The sequence below is a fragment of the Sarcophilus harrisii genome, chromosome 2 (assembly GCF_902635505.1).
Source record: "Sarcophilus harrisii chromosome 2, mSarHar1.11, whole genome shotgun sequence".
NCBI classification, from domain to species: domain Eukaryota; kingdom Metazoa; phylum Chordata; class Mammalia; order Dasyuromorphia; family Dasyuridae; genus Sarcophilus; species Sarcophilus harrisii.
Window position 1 is genome coordinate 149230545 of NC_045427.1, and position 15473 is coordinate 149246017.

General features: G+C 33.9%; 1 protein-coding gene across 3 annotated transcripts in view; it reads right to left on the minus strand.

Moving 5' to 3' along the window:
• KIZ (kizuna centrosomal protein) overlaps positions 1-15473 on the minus strand; it is a 219064-nt gene that overhangs the window by 126069 nt on the left and 77522 nt on the right. For all 3 annotated transcript variants that reach the window (XM_031951038.1, XM_031951039.1, XM_031951040.1), the window contains 2 exons: positions 12917-13301; positions 11714-12017 (listed from right to left, as the gene is read on the minus strand). In XM_031951038.1, coding sequence (XP_031806898.1) covers positions 11714-12017; positions 12917-13301 — 689 coding nt within the window. The remainder of the gene's footprint in view (positions 1-11713; positions 12018-12916; positions 13302-15473) is intronic.

The window sequence follows — 15473 nt, forward strand, 5'->3', positions numbered from 1 at the left end:
ACTAGTCAATTTCTTTATATCCCTAGTGCTTGGTATAGTGCCTGCCACACATTCATTACTTAATAAATGCCTGTTGACTTAACAAAACCCTATTAAAGGAATTTCAGAATGAGCAATTAGGCTAAGAAATGGTTCAGTAGTGTTAAGAATTGTGGAAATAATATCATTCCTATTTGAAGCCACCCTTAAAAGAGCAAACTGGTTTTTGTAGAAGCAGAGGCACTAGAGATCAAATTGACAACATTTGTTGGATTATGGGGAAAGCAAGAGTGTCCCTCCCCTCCAAAGAATATCTTTTTCTACTTTATTGACTATAACAAAGCTTTTGACTGTGTGAATCACAACAAAATGTGGTAAGTCCTCAAGAGATGAGAGTATCACATATTTGTCTCCTGAAGAACCTGTATGCAGTCAAGAATCAACAGTTAGAATCAAAGATGAAACAACTGATTGGTTTAATATTGAAAAAAAATACAATAATGTTGTATATTGTCACCTTACTTATTTAACCTATGCATAGAGTGCAGCATGCAAAATACCAGGCTGAACAAATCAAAAGAAGGAAGGCCCCTGAGAGAAATATCAACATTTTAAGATTTGCAGGCAATATTATTCTGATGGCACAAAGTGAAGAAGAATTAAGAAGCATCTAGAAGTGGATAAAAGAAAAGAGTACAAAAATAAGCTTGAAGCAACATCAAAAAAATTAAGGTCTTGACAATTGGTTTTATCATTTCCTGTTTAATAGAGAAAAAAGAAACAGAAGCAGATTCAGATTTTATATTCTGGGCTCAAAGATCACAGTACTTATAAGAAAAGCTATGTCACATCTGGATAGCATACTAAAAGTAGAGATATTACCTTGCCAACATATTCAAAACTATTATTTTTCAATAAAACTGTATGGCTGTCAATAAATTTGATAACCTAAATGAAATGGAAGAATATCTACAAAAATATAGATTGCCCAGATTAACAGAAGAGGAAATAAATTAATTAAATAGTCCCATTTTAGAAAAAGAAATAGAACAAGCTATTAATCAGCTAAGAAAAAAATCCCCAGGACCAAATGTATTTATTTACATGTGAATTCTACCAAACATTTAAAAAATAATTAATTCAATACTATATAAACTACTTCAAAAAATAGGGAACGAAGAACTCCTACCAAATCCCTTTCATGACACAGACATGGTACTGATACCTAAACCAGGTAGGACAAAACAGAGAAAGAAAAGTGAAGACTAATTTCCCTAATGAATATTGATGCAAAAATCTTAAATAAAATATTAGCAAAGAAATTACAGAAAATCATGCCCAAGATAATACACCATGACCAAGTAGGATTTATACCAGGAATGCAAGGCTGGTTCAATATTAGGAAAACTATTAGTATAACTGACTATATCAATAACTAAATTAACAAAAAACATATGATTATCTCAATGGATGTATTTGATAAAATCCAACATCCATTCCTATTAAAAACACTAGAGAATATAGGAATAAATGGACTTTTCCTAAAAATAGTCAGTAGCATCTATCTAAAATCATCAACAAGCATTATATGTAATGGAGATAAACTGGAACCATTCCCAACAAAATTAGGAGTGAAACAAGGTTTCCCACTATCACCATTACTATTCAATATTGTATTAGAAATGCTAGCTTTGGGAATAAGAGAAGAAAAAAAGATTAAAGGAATTAGAGTAGCTAATGAGGAAACCAAATTATCACTCTTTGCAGATAATATGATGATATATTCAGAGAATCCTAGAGAATCAACTAAAAAACTATTAGAAATAATCCACAACGTTAGCAAAGTTGCAGAATACAAAATCAACATAAATCATCAGCATTTTTATACATCACTTAACAAAATCCAACAGCAAAAGATACAAAGAGAAATTCCATTTAAAATAACTATTGATTGCTGGATTCTTTGAGATGATAGTCTTGTTCAGCCCTAGGACCAAACATGGATCATTTGGTCCCAGTAAATCTCTTCATTGAATAAACTATTAAATTGTTCTCTAATCTCTGTCTTGCTCAGTTTCTTCAGCATTACATTTTGGAGCTCCCCAGCGAGATTTTATAAACTGAGAATGGGACTAGGGGTTAGAGACATTTCAAGTCTCCACTTTGGGCCTGGAAACAGTAGGGGATCTGGGTTTTCTTTTTCTTTGGAAAGGTTAGTCCTCTAGATTCCTCCAGAGGCTCCAGGAAGAGAGCAGTTCATCACCTGTGGCCACACCCAACAGTGAATACTTTTAATTCGGCCAGGGGAGTAAGTCCAAGTGCCAGAAGACACAATCTGATCTGTTTGTTTATCTGTCTGTTAGCACCTGGATTCTCAGAGTAAAAGAATGCTGACAGGCTTTGAATTCTGAGAAGGTTATTATTCAGGATGCTGGCTTATACCCTCTGGTTTTGTGTCTCCTAGACACCTAGTCTGACGTGATTCTGAGTGCCTTTTGGGCACTATCTGGTTACCTGCTTGTGCTAGCACCTGGATTTTCAGAATAACAGGACACTGACAGGTGTTAAAATTCTGAGAAGTACTGTCGAACTGGATGCAGTTGGTACTACCTGAGTGTCTCCTAAGATACATCTGGTTCTGTGTGCCAGTTGGCACAACTCTGGCCATTCCAGAGTATAAATCTGGGTGTCTTTTTAAGACACCATTTGGCTTTGGTTTTGACTAGTGTTGAACTGGACACAGTTGTCACTACCTGGGTGTCTTTTTAAGATACCATGGGGCTCTGATTTTTGATCAGTGTCAAACTGGATGCAGTTGACACTACCTTAGTGTCTCTTAAGACACATCTTCTGGTTCTGTGTGCCAGTTGGCACAACTCTGGGCATTCCAGAGTATAAATCTGGGTGTTTTTTTTTTTTTTAAGACACCATCTGGCTAAAAAAAATATGGCGGACTAGATTTAATTAACTTTTAGTATGAGATCTTAAAAGGAACAATAGCTTGTTAAAGAAGTTCTGTTAACTTACCTGAAAGGGGTCATGTGCCTCTAATTAGGTAAAGTATGTAGCAAAAAAAGGATCTGACTTCTGAAGGCTTCAACTCTGGCCAAGTTAGAACATAGGAGAAGTCCACTGGGAATAATGGCCACATGGGGCCAGAGGGAGAGAAAGAAACTATGCTGTTTCATTATTTGAAATATGATAGGAAAAGCAGTTTTGTATTATTGGGAATTTAAAGCAGTATTTAGTTTCATTCAGAGTTTGTTACTTATATTATAACATTTTAAGTTTTGTTTTAAATCCAGCTTTGCTGGACATGTGGGTTTTATGGGATCTTTCCCCTCCCCTTCCCCTCCCCCCCCCCCCCCCCCCCCCCCCCCCCGATTTCTGCTACTTTAAAGATTGAGTTGGGTAGGGATTTTTTTGTCTTCAAAAGTAAAGATTTAAACTTACTCCCCACTGTTGTTACTTCAGCTATTAGAGCATCTAGGTAGCCTGGAGTGAAGTTTAATTCAACTTCCCTCTCCCCCCTTGTCTTTGGAGGCAGAGTGGGGGAAAGATCGGTCACATGGAATCCTCTCCTCCCCCCTCCCTCTAAACTGTTCCAGACTTTTTTTTTAAAAAATCAAGTTGTAGCTACCTAGTTCTTGGCTAAAAGGAGCAAAATGATTTGTATAAATATAAGGTTATGGTAAATACCTGTTTAGGATTTGTCCAAAACTTTAATTAATGGGATTTGTTTTTGGAGATAAAATTTCTTGGGTTTGTAGTTAATATGTCACTGCATTTTTTTCCTTATGTAACTGATTTCTGTAATCAGAGCAATGGTCAATAAGAAATTGTTAATGCAATCCAATTATATCATACTTTGCTTTTTTCCAATCTGGTTATCTGTAATCATTATATCCTAAATACTTGAGCAAATTAAGTATTTAGTGTGGTCATCTATCGGTTACTAGATATTGTGTCTGGATAGTCAAGTTTTTTAAGGTTTATAACTAATGAGAGGCCACATCTTGTAGCAGTTCTTGTGAACCAGTCTTTCTATCTCAGACTGCTCTAACTTTTCTTTGTTAGATTTGTTTTTGTTTCTAGATTTGGTCAAATTACAGATATACTGACTTGCTTCTGGGACCTAGATAGAGCTTTGATTATCAGCACGGCACACCATACTCATCCCCCTCCCTGGACTGAGCATCTCCGCCCATCTTCAACAGGAAGCAATTTTTGAGAAAACCATCGCCCCTTCTCCTGACTGATATGGGGGAGTGGGAAAGTGGTTGAACTGTTAGAATTTTAACTGTATTACTGTGTGTTTAAGACTTGGGATGGAAATTGTTAAACTTGTGTAACTATTGCTGTTATGTTTGAGGGGTTTTTAGTCTGTTATGTATATGCATATGTATATGATTTATATGTGGGATGGTTATTTGATAATTCCTTTCCGTGAGGAAAAAAAAAGGGAGGAAGAAATAGGAAATTGTGGAAACTGGTATATTTTCTTAGGCACTTCTGCCCTAACCCTTATCTTACTAGTTCAGATTTAATTGGAAGTCCTTTAAATAGTCTTTTTCATTTTTTACTCCTTGCTTAAATTTACTGGACTATGATTTGCTGGTTGTGCTTTAACTTTGAAATCCCTTATTCTGTTGGAATTGCCCTGGAAGACTCAGTTTTGGGGATTATTTTTTTAGAAACAACCAGAAATCGGATACCTGTCTTGGGACTAGCAGTCTCTCTGATCTGTTTCTCCACTCCTTTTACCCTGGTCCTTAATTAGTATTTCAGCATACTTAAAAGGACCTTGTAGTTTGGTATGGGGCCTCTAAAAGTTTGGGATTTTCCTGCCTTGGTCTAACTTTGCATAATCTGCTCAGAAATCTGATCCTTTCTACAGCCCTGTCTGTTTTTCTGGGCAGGGATAGGTGGAGCTACTCCAAACCTCACCCTTCTCCCCTGGAGTGGGCTGCTCCTCTGAATCGGCAGCACAACTGTTTTGAGCCCTGCTGCTCTGTAAGCAGAGGCTGTCATGCACAAATGACCACAGACCTAACTCACAGTGAACTGTCCATATGATCACCAACTGCAGGGGACCTGACGTGATTGCAACAAGGAACTTTTGTGTATTGCTGATTAACTCTGGGGTTATCAGGGAGAGACTTGACCTTGCCATAAGTCCTTGCATTATTCTAGCTTTATTTTGATTTTTATTTGGTCTACTTACTTCACATAGGGTTGGTCAAAATTATGGTGCTTAAGACCTTCTAGAGGAAGGTAATTCAAAGATTTGAATAGTTAGAAGAGAGAGAGTGTGGAATGTTGTGCCACAGTTTTCTTTTAATGTCCTGACCCAGTTTCCCAATTGTCCTATTTAGTTACTCTGCCTCAGGTTATAACCTTTCCTTCTTAATATTTGATGAGATAAAGGTTTTATATCTCTAGGCTATAATCATTCCTTCTTAATGTTTGACAGGATAAAGGTCTATCCATTTTAGACATCATTAGAATATCAGTAACCTCTTCAGTACCTCCCTCCACTATGTTACCCTTGATGCCTCCCCCCATTAGGTTATCCCCATCCAGGTACCTCCTCCATTATGTCATTGTTCTTGTTATCCCATAAAAGAGTCTTGCTGTCCGACATTCAGGACTGGATTCTTTGAGATGATAGTCTCATCCAGCCCTGGGACCAAACATGGATCATTTGGTCCCAGTAAATCTCTCCATTTAGTAAACTATTAAACTGTTCTCTAAAAAAAAAATAATAAATAAAATAATTATTGATAGTATAAAATATTTTGGAATCTATCTGCCAAGGGAAAGTCAGGAACTATATGAGCAAAACTACAAAACACTTTTCACATAAATAAAATTGGATCTAAACAATTGGAAAAATATCAAGTACTCTTGGATAGGCTGGGTGAATATTATAATGACAATACTTCCTAATCTATTCATTTAGTACTATACCAATCAAACTCCCAAGAAACTATTTAATGACCTAGAAAAAATAACAAAATTCATCTGGAAGAATTTCAAGGGAATTAATGAAAATAAAAACAAACAAAAAAAGCAAATGAAAGTGGCCTAACTGTACGAGACCTAAAACTATATTATAAAGCAGCAGTCATCAAAACCATTTGGTACTGGATAAGAAATAGAGTAGTTGATTAGTGGAATAGGTTAGGTTCACAGGACAAAATAGTCAATGATTATAGTATTCTAGTGTTTGACAAACCCCAAGATCCCAGCTTTTGGGATAAGAATTAACTATTTGACAAAAACTTCTGGGAAAATTGGAAAATAGTATGGCAGAAATTAGGCATTGACCCACACTTAACATTGTATATACCAAGAGAAAGTTGAAATGGGTTCATGCTCTAGACATAAAGAATAATATTATAAACAAATTAGAAGAACAGACGATAGTTTACTTCCACAGATCTGTGGAGGAGGAAGGGATTTGTGACCAAAGAACTAGAGATCATTATTAATTCAAAACAGATAATTTTGATTATATTAGGTTAAAAAGTTTCTGTACAAATAAAACTGATGCAGACAAGATTAGAAGGGAAGCAATAAACTAGGAAAACATTTTTACATCCAAAGGATCTGATAAAGGCCTCATTTCTAAAATATATAGAGAACTGACGCAAATTTATAAGAATTCAAAGCATTGCTATTGGGCTTATACCCCAAAGAGATAATGAAGAAGGGAAAGGGACCTGTATGTGCCAAAATGTTTGTGGCAGCCCTCTTTGTAGTGGTTAGAAACTGGAAAATGAATAGATGCCCATCAATTGGAGAATGGTTGGGTAAATTGTGGTATATAAATGTTATGGAATATTATTGTTCTGTAAGAAATGACCAGCAGGATGAATACAGAGAGGCTTGGAGAGACTTACATGAACTGATGCTAAGTGAAATGAGCAGAACCAGGAGATTATATACTTCAACAATGATATTGTATGAAGATGTATTCTGATGGAAGTGGATTTCTTTGACAAAGAGTAGATCTAACTCAGTTTCAATTGATCAACGAGGGGCAGAAGCAGTTACACCCAAAGAAACAAAACTGGGAAATGAATATAAATTGTTTCATTTTGATTCTTCTTCCCGGGTTATTTTTACCTTCTAAATCCAATTATTCCTGTGCAACAAGAGAACTGTTCGGTTCTGCACACATATATTGTATCTGGGATATACTGTGATATATTTAACATGTATAGGACTGTTTGCCACCTTGGGGAGGGGGTGGAGGGAGGGAGGGGAAAAGTCAGAACAGAAGTGAGTGCAAGGGATAATGTTGTAAAAAATTACCCAGGCATGGGTTCTGTCAATAAAAAGTTATAATTATTAAAAAAAAAAAAAAGAATTCAAAGCATTCTCCAATTGATAAATGGTCAAAGCACAAGAACAGACAATTTTCAGATGAAGAAATTGAAACTATTTCTACTCATATGAAAAGGTACTCCAAATCACTACTGATCAGAGAAATGCAAATTAAGAACTCTGAGATACCACCATCAGATTGGCCAAGATAACAGGAAAAGATAATGGTGAATGTTGGAGGGGATATGGGAAAATTGGGACGCTGATACATTGTTGGTGGAATTGTGAATGGATACAACCATTGTAGAGAGCAATTTGGAACTATACTCAAAAAGTTATCAAACTGTGCATATCCTTTGACCCAGCAGTGTTGCTATTGGGATTAAGTCCCAAAGAAATCTTAAAGGAGGAAAGGGACCCACATGTGCAAAAATGTTTGTGGCAGTCCTTTTTATAGTGACTAGAAACTGGAAACTGAATGGATGCCCATCAATTGGAGAATGGCTGAATATATTATGGCATATGAATGTTATGGAATATTATTGTTCTGTAAGAAATGACCAACAGGATGATTTCACAAAAGTCTGGAGAGTTACGTGAACTGATGCTGAATGAAATGAGCAGAACCAGATCATTATACACAGCAATAAGACTATAAAATGATCAATTCTGTTGGATGTGGTTTTCTTCAACAATGAGATGATTCAAACCAGTTCCAACTGTTTAGTAATAAAGAAAGCCATATACACCCAGAGAGAGGACTGTGAGAACTGAGTGTGGACCACAACATAGGATTTTCACTCTTTCTGTTGATGTTTGCTTGTATTTTGCTTTCTTTCTCAGGTTTTTTTCCCCCTCTTGATCCAATTTTTCTTGTGCAGCAAGATAATTGTATAAATATGTATACATATATTGGATTTAACATATATTTTAACATATTTAACATGTATTCGATTACCTGCCATTTAGGGGATGGGGTGGGGGGGAAGAGAGAAAAATTTGGAACAGAAAGTTTTATAAGGGACAATGTTGAAAAATTATCCATGCGTAAATTTTGTAAATAAAAAGCTTTAATAAAATTAAAAAAAAGTATTGCTGTGAGAGTTGGATTGTAAAGAAAGTTGAATCACAGAATTGATGCTTTCAAATTAGGTGCTATTAAAGATTTTTGAGAGTCCCTTGGACAGCAAAGAGATTACATGAGGCAATATTTAAAGAAATTAATTCAGGCTATTCATTGGAAAGTCAAATACTGAAGATGAAACTGAAGCTTAAATACGTTGGCCACATAATGAGAAGACAAGACTCATTAGAAAAGACCCTTATATTAGGAAAAATTGAAGGCAAAAGGAAAAGGGGATGGAGGCTGATAAGAGGTACAGATAGTATCACAGAAACAACCAACATGAACTTGTACTTGTGAAGGATAGAAAGATCTGGTGTGCTATGGTCTAAAAGGTTATGAATAACTGGATAGGACTGGATGACTGATTAGCAACTGAAAATAAAGTTGAGATATGAGATGAACTTAAATTGGAAACTAGAGAAAGGACAGTTTACTTTTCCTCTTGTCCAAAAAGCACAAGGATCAAGGATTTTAAGCTTCCAGGATCAAGGAAATATATGTCATCTATGCTTTTCTTCCTCTACAATATTCCCTTCCTCCAAATTTACTCCAATATTCTTTGCTTTATTTGTCACCAGCATTTATCCCTTGTCACTCCTTCCTCTTTTCTTCTACAGTTTTTAGATTCCCTCTTTTATAGGACTTCTTTGCATAGTTGTAATTATTTTCATTATCATTTAAGTTTATTTTCACAGTATAATCTTTTTCTTCCAGACTGCAACTTAATCCTATGACTCATCTTTTTATACCCCTGATAATTAAATTTCTAACCATAAATATGTCAATGGAATGCTATTTTAATGAGAATATTATGACATATTTATGTTGATTATATAGTGTAACTCGTCATCTCAGCTACTAGATTGAGATCATTCCAAGATTAAGGATTCTATACCCACTAGTATAGGAAAATAAAAGAAGACTTAAAATAATTTGTAACTAAATATGATACAACACAGTCTGTGAAAATCAAGGGAAACAAAAGCATGAGCTTTGTAGCTTTTGGCTAGGAGGATCAGGAGAGAAATTGTCAAGAAAGCGGAAATATGCCTTAAACAGTGATTTTAACAAGAAAAAATAATTGAAATTCAGCAGAAATGAAAAATAAAGGAAATTTCATACATTACATAAGTAGAAGCAATGACATAAAAACGTGCTAGTTTTATTTAAAGTACAATGAATAGTCTGGTTTGGTTGTACTATAGGATATTAGTTAAGAAATATAAACTGGTATCAAACAATCTAAGGCAATCTAAAGAATTTTGGACTTTGTTCTATAAAATGTGGGGAGCCAATGAAGCTTTTTTGAGTAGAGAGAGGAGTGATGTGTTCAACACTGTGTATCAGAAAAATTAATTTTGCAACAGTTGTGAGGGTAGGGCTTGTAGACAAGGTCCTGCTGATATTAACAACAGTCTAGGTGAGATATTATGAGACCCTGAACTAAGATCGTGGCATTGATGACACAAAAAAAAAGAGTGGAGTTTAAGATATATCAAGGGAATTGAGACAGTTCTTGGCAACCAAATGAATGTGGAGAACTGGCTAAGGACAGAAGTAAAAAATAACTGAAGCACAGGTGACCAAAAGTATGGTAGTAACATTAACAGAGAAATCAGAAAGAAGAGTGGATATTTTTTGGAGGAATTTCAGGAAAGTAATGATAAGTTCAATTTTGAACACAATGAATTTGAGGGATCAAAAGTATATCCCTAGATAACTAATTCTGAAGCTAAAAATATGATACTAAAACTCAAATGAAAGGTTATGACTAGAAATATAGATTTGAGAACCATTTTTTTTAAAGGAAAAGTTGAAATTATAGGACTGAATAAAATCAAAGAAGAAAGAGAAAAGAAATATAAAGACTTTATGTGTACTTTAAGATCCTCCTTCGTTTTGACAAAAGTATTTTTTTGATTGCTTATCCAAAGGAACATTGAACTTTGAGAGTAAACTTTGTCCATATGGGCAATTAATATACTGGAAGAGGCAAAAATAACATCCTAAAATCTCAATGTTGGAAGGAAGCTTAGAGGAATTCCCCCTAAAATATACTCATGGCAAAACAGACTGTTTGAAGATCTCCAATAATAGGACATTTACTGTCTCTAATTTACTATTTATTAAATTCAAAGGTTTGCCAAACATTGGATGTACCTACCTTTAGTTGTTTTGGAAGTCACAGACACAGGCAGTTATTAAGCTTCTATTATGCTCTGGCTAATTTCCCCTTTATTTAAGAAGCTATATGGTACAGTCTCTACCCATTTCCTCTCTAGTTCTGAACCAAAATTAATATTCCAGTATGATTTGAATAATGATGGCAAATATACTGATATATAAGTCAACCAATAACATTGAGTGAATTTGTTATCAATACTAATTTTTGAAAAAAGACAAAATGATAAACCGTAAAAGGACTTCATAATGAAATCAGGAAGCCTGATTTCTAATCTGAATTCTATCATTAATTAGTTATACTGGCCACTTCATCTTTCTATGGCTTTCTTTCCTTATCAGTGATATATGCAGTTGGAACTAGATTATATCTAAACTATTCTTCCTTTCAGCTCTAAAAGTGCTATAATTACCACTTCGGAATTTATTCAGTTTTCTGAGTAAACATTATATTCAACTTAAAATGCCAACTGTTCCAATCTGATATCTTCATATCCAAAATAAATGACTGCAAAAATATTTTAGGTATGGTCTCATGAATTTGAACTCAGATGCCTAAGGATACATGTTAGCTACTATATAACATGAATTATTTATTTATCCTTTGGAATTCACACTCTAAAATGGACAACTTGCAAGGAACATCTGGAAGGTCTATAAATACACTGATATGACATCTACAAAAAGAGCACAAATAAAAGAATAAACTATTGTGCAAATGTGTTTTATACAAGGTTTTTGTTAGCTGGGTTTCCAGAAAAGTTAGCCATCTGAAAAATGTGGTCTACTTCATCACAATTGCAAAACAGACTCTCATATTCTAAAATAAGAGAGAAAAGAAAGATTTGTAAATTTAGTAGATATTATTTAGACATAAATACTATTGACTAGCAACCACTATGATTCCACAATATTAATATTTCTTAAAGCTATTTCATAACAAAAGAAATGAACCTTTAGAGAAAAGACTTTATTATAAGAATCAAGGAAGTTTCATATTCATGGCTGTATATTCCATAATATATTCCTAGAGGGACAGTCTCCCAAAAAATGTCTACAATTAAAAACAGAATAGGAAAAAATTGAAAGCCTTACTCTCTTGTTGGTGAATTAGCCGAGGATTCCTTTTCCGAGGCAGGAGAGCTTACAGTTTGCAAAGTACAATTATTTTTTTTAGCAGATAAGGCATCTTTCTCTTGCTTGGTACAGATTAATTTTAAGGCATCTATTTCATCTATTTCATCACTGCTGTCACCCAGATTTGGGTATAGTTCTGTAGTATGGATAATTAGATCATCTTCACTCACAGAAACAGTAAGGTCACTGCTACTATTTAAACTTTCCTCTTCATGCTCCTGCATGTGGTTAATGGAACTCTGATTTCTTAGGTCTTCATGATCTATAAGAGACAATAAATGAAGAGGCTAGTTTTCACTAATTTCAAGGCAGTTAAGATCTTCCACTTCATACAGTGGAAAGTTAATTTTAAGTAATAAGAAAATTATATTCTAGAACTTTAAACTTCACTTCTGCATACAGTATATATGTTATTATACATATTATTTTAGAATTTCAGATAAGATGGGGCAAATTTAAAATCTGAATATTGAATAATGAATATTTTCACTTACATATACATGTTAAAAATAAACAGAACTAAAGTAATATAATAACAATAGTAGAAATCTATATAGATTTGCAAACACGATCTTCTTTGATCCTCATAGCAACTCCCCTCAAGTTCTGTCAACAACTATGAAGACAAGGAAGCTGAGGACAGAAGAACTGAGATGAATTCCCCAACGTCACACAGCTATCTGAATCCACCACCACCACCACATCAACTACAAACTGTCCACTTCCTGCCTCTTTCACTGATGAGAGAAATATTATTATAAAGCTTATTCTGATCCTCATTATACTCAGCCAATACAAAAAGAGCATACATGTGCACGCGCACACACACACACACACACACACACACACCACGTACACTCATCCATGCACACACACAAAGTTCTAACCTGAGAGAGTTTCCCAAGCACAATGATTTTCTTTTGAATGTACATTTTCAGATGTATAACATTCAGAGACAGGTACCAGTAGAGCTAGCTGCTTATTAGTTCCTTCTTTCTTTCTTTCAGTATTTTCCTGTGTCACTATTCCTTCTTCTGACCCCTCTGATATATAAGAATTGTCACCCTTTAAATCAGCAGCTGTGTGCTCTGGACTTAATCTTCCCTGTAAATAAAGAACTGAGTTTTGCAGACTTTTTGCTTTGGGGTAAATGACTCTTACCATTATTTGTGCTGCTTACTATCTTTAAGCAATGACTTTGTTCAAGCTCAGACAATGCCGTGGATGTGACTGGCATTTTCTCACCAATCTGGAGAGATGTCTGTCCGTCTATTTTGTCAGACTTATTTAAGCACTGTGTATCACTATTCATTTGTACTCCACAGCTGTCTGTCACATTACTTCTCTCTGCCGTCTGTTGGCATGAATGTGGGTCAGAAATTGAAAAGCTCTTTGTGGGCTGGGAAGATTTCCACTGTATACTGAAATCTCCAGTGCTTGAGATTGCTGACATTTGGCGGCCCATAAAGATTGTTGCTGGATGATACAATCCTCTTGACATGACTGTCCCTGGGCTAATTCCTACTGGCTTCACAATTTGCAGCACCTAAAAAGAAGTTTAAAGTTAAACACATTTTGTGTAAAATAACTGTGCTGTTTTCAAAATCAATGTCATGTCATACTATAAGAATAATTAAAATAGTACTTATCACATTCAAAAAGAATTTTGCTTCTAAAAAATAAGAACGATACAGAAAAGGAAAATATTATATAAAATTCAACTCTAAGGAAGTCTGTATTAGTTAAAAAACTTGAAATCCAGATTTTCAAAAGCAAATTAAACTAATGACCCAAAATGGTATTTTAAAGTACATATATTTTTATTACATGTAATATAGAACATCCACAAACTCTTAATGCAGTTTTAAGCTTTAATAGCTTAAACAGTGACTATTATAATCAAATACATTATAACAACAATAATAATAGCTATTCGTAAAGCTTAAAACTGCACTAAGACCTTCAAAACACCTTCTATTATAAAATTTGATAAACACTTTTAGAGAACCTATTTAAAACTATAAGTCACTATTTATGACAATCATGACTCCTATTTTAAATTGAAAATTCTTTGCCTGAACATTTTAAAGTAATTTACAAACCAACTAATTTACAAATAATTTTAACGAAATATCTTTTTCCTATTTAAAAAAGTGGAATTACTTAATCAGGGTCATATAATAAGTCAGAAGTAGACCTGGAAATAACAATAATGCCTAGGGTTTATGAAGTATCATTATTTCAAAGTTCTACATATATTTTATTTACTTTAATAGTACAGTGAATGTATAAGGGAACAATATAATTATTCTTATTTTACAAATGAAGGACTTGAAAACCAAGTCATACATATAAGTCAGTAATAATATCAAAATTGGAACTGTTTACTCCAGCTATTTCTTTCTAAAATTCATCTTCATAGTTAAGACTAAAATAAATAGTTTTATATTGTGAATCAAAACAAAAAAATCCAACGTTACGTAAAATGCAAAGTTAATAAAAACAAGGTATGAAAAATTAAGTTATAAAAATGATAGTAGGAAAATTTAGAAAGACTTTATCCAATTATTATTGAAGAATCTTAACATAATCATGCTACTTCAAATTATGAGCCATGCTCATCAACTTGTTAAATATAAACTTTTCCGACAAAATGGTTTTGAAACTGAGACAGGCTGAAAAGAGGAGCAAAAATCTTAATGGTTTATTCAATGTTGAACAGACCAAGGTAGAAATTAATTCTCAGACTTTTGCCAGAATTATAAGACTTGAATCTGGAAGAGGATATAGAGATCTGCTCAGCCAACTCTCCTTCTCCCACCCCAATCCTTGTTAATTTTATAGATGAGGAAGATGAGGTCAAAAGAGATTAAGTAATTTGTATAAGATACTTGCGACCTAAAACCAGATCTGGCTCCAAAGCCAATTTTATTTTCATTGTATCTGTTGATTAAGAGATACATAGAAAAGAGATTTCTACTTACAAAAAAGATTAAGCTAACTTATTTTACAAAAGTCACTGGTTAGCAGCATTGTATTAGCTATTTGCATTTATTGGGAATACAGCAGAATTTACATAATTTTGGTATGATTTTGATCATAACAAAGCTCAGAGAATCATGGGGTAGGAAATACTTCCTAAGCTTCCACATGCTTTGGTTCTTCCTAGCCATTTCCAAAGAAGGCCATTGTAAGATAATAGGTTTATCCCACATTGCTTAGGATAATCACTTTCAGTCATAACTTTTCATATAATTTGAATTCTTATTCCTGACTGGAGGAAAGATCAAATTTTTGGTTTCCCAACTTCTAATATTAGTTTTTAAATCTTACTTTGAAAAAATTTTTAGTATTTAATGTTTAAAAAAAAGATGAGTACACAACAGTTCTTAACTTTTATGTCATGGATCCCTTTGACAGTCTGGTGAAGCTTACAGAATCTTTTTCAGAATAAATTTTTAAAGTCACAAAATAGAGAGGGTTACAAAGGAAACTAATTATGTAGAATATGATTATCAAAATATTTAAAATACAAGTTCACAGCTTCCAGGTTAAGAATCTCTGCTCTAAAATAATCTTTAATGTTATATTTCAGCCCAAAACAACAACATAAAATCAGTAACATTTATAAATCCCTTTAAGGCTTAAATGGAGCTTTATGCACATTACTTTTACTCTTCAAAAAAACTTGAGTGATAAGAACTCTCAAAATCCAAAT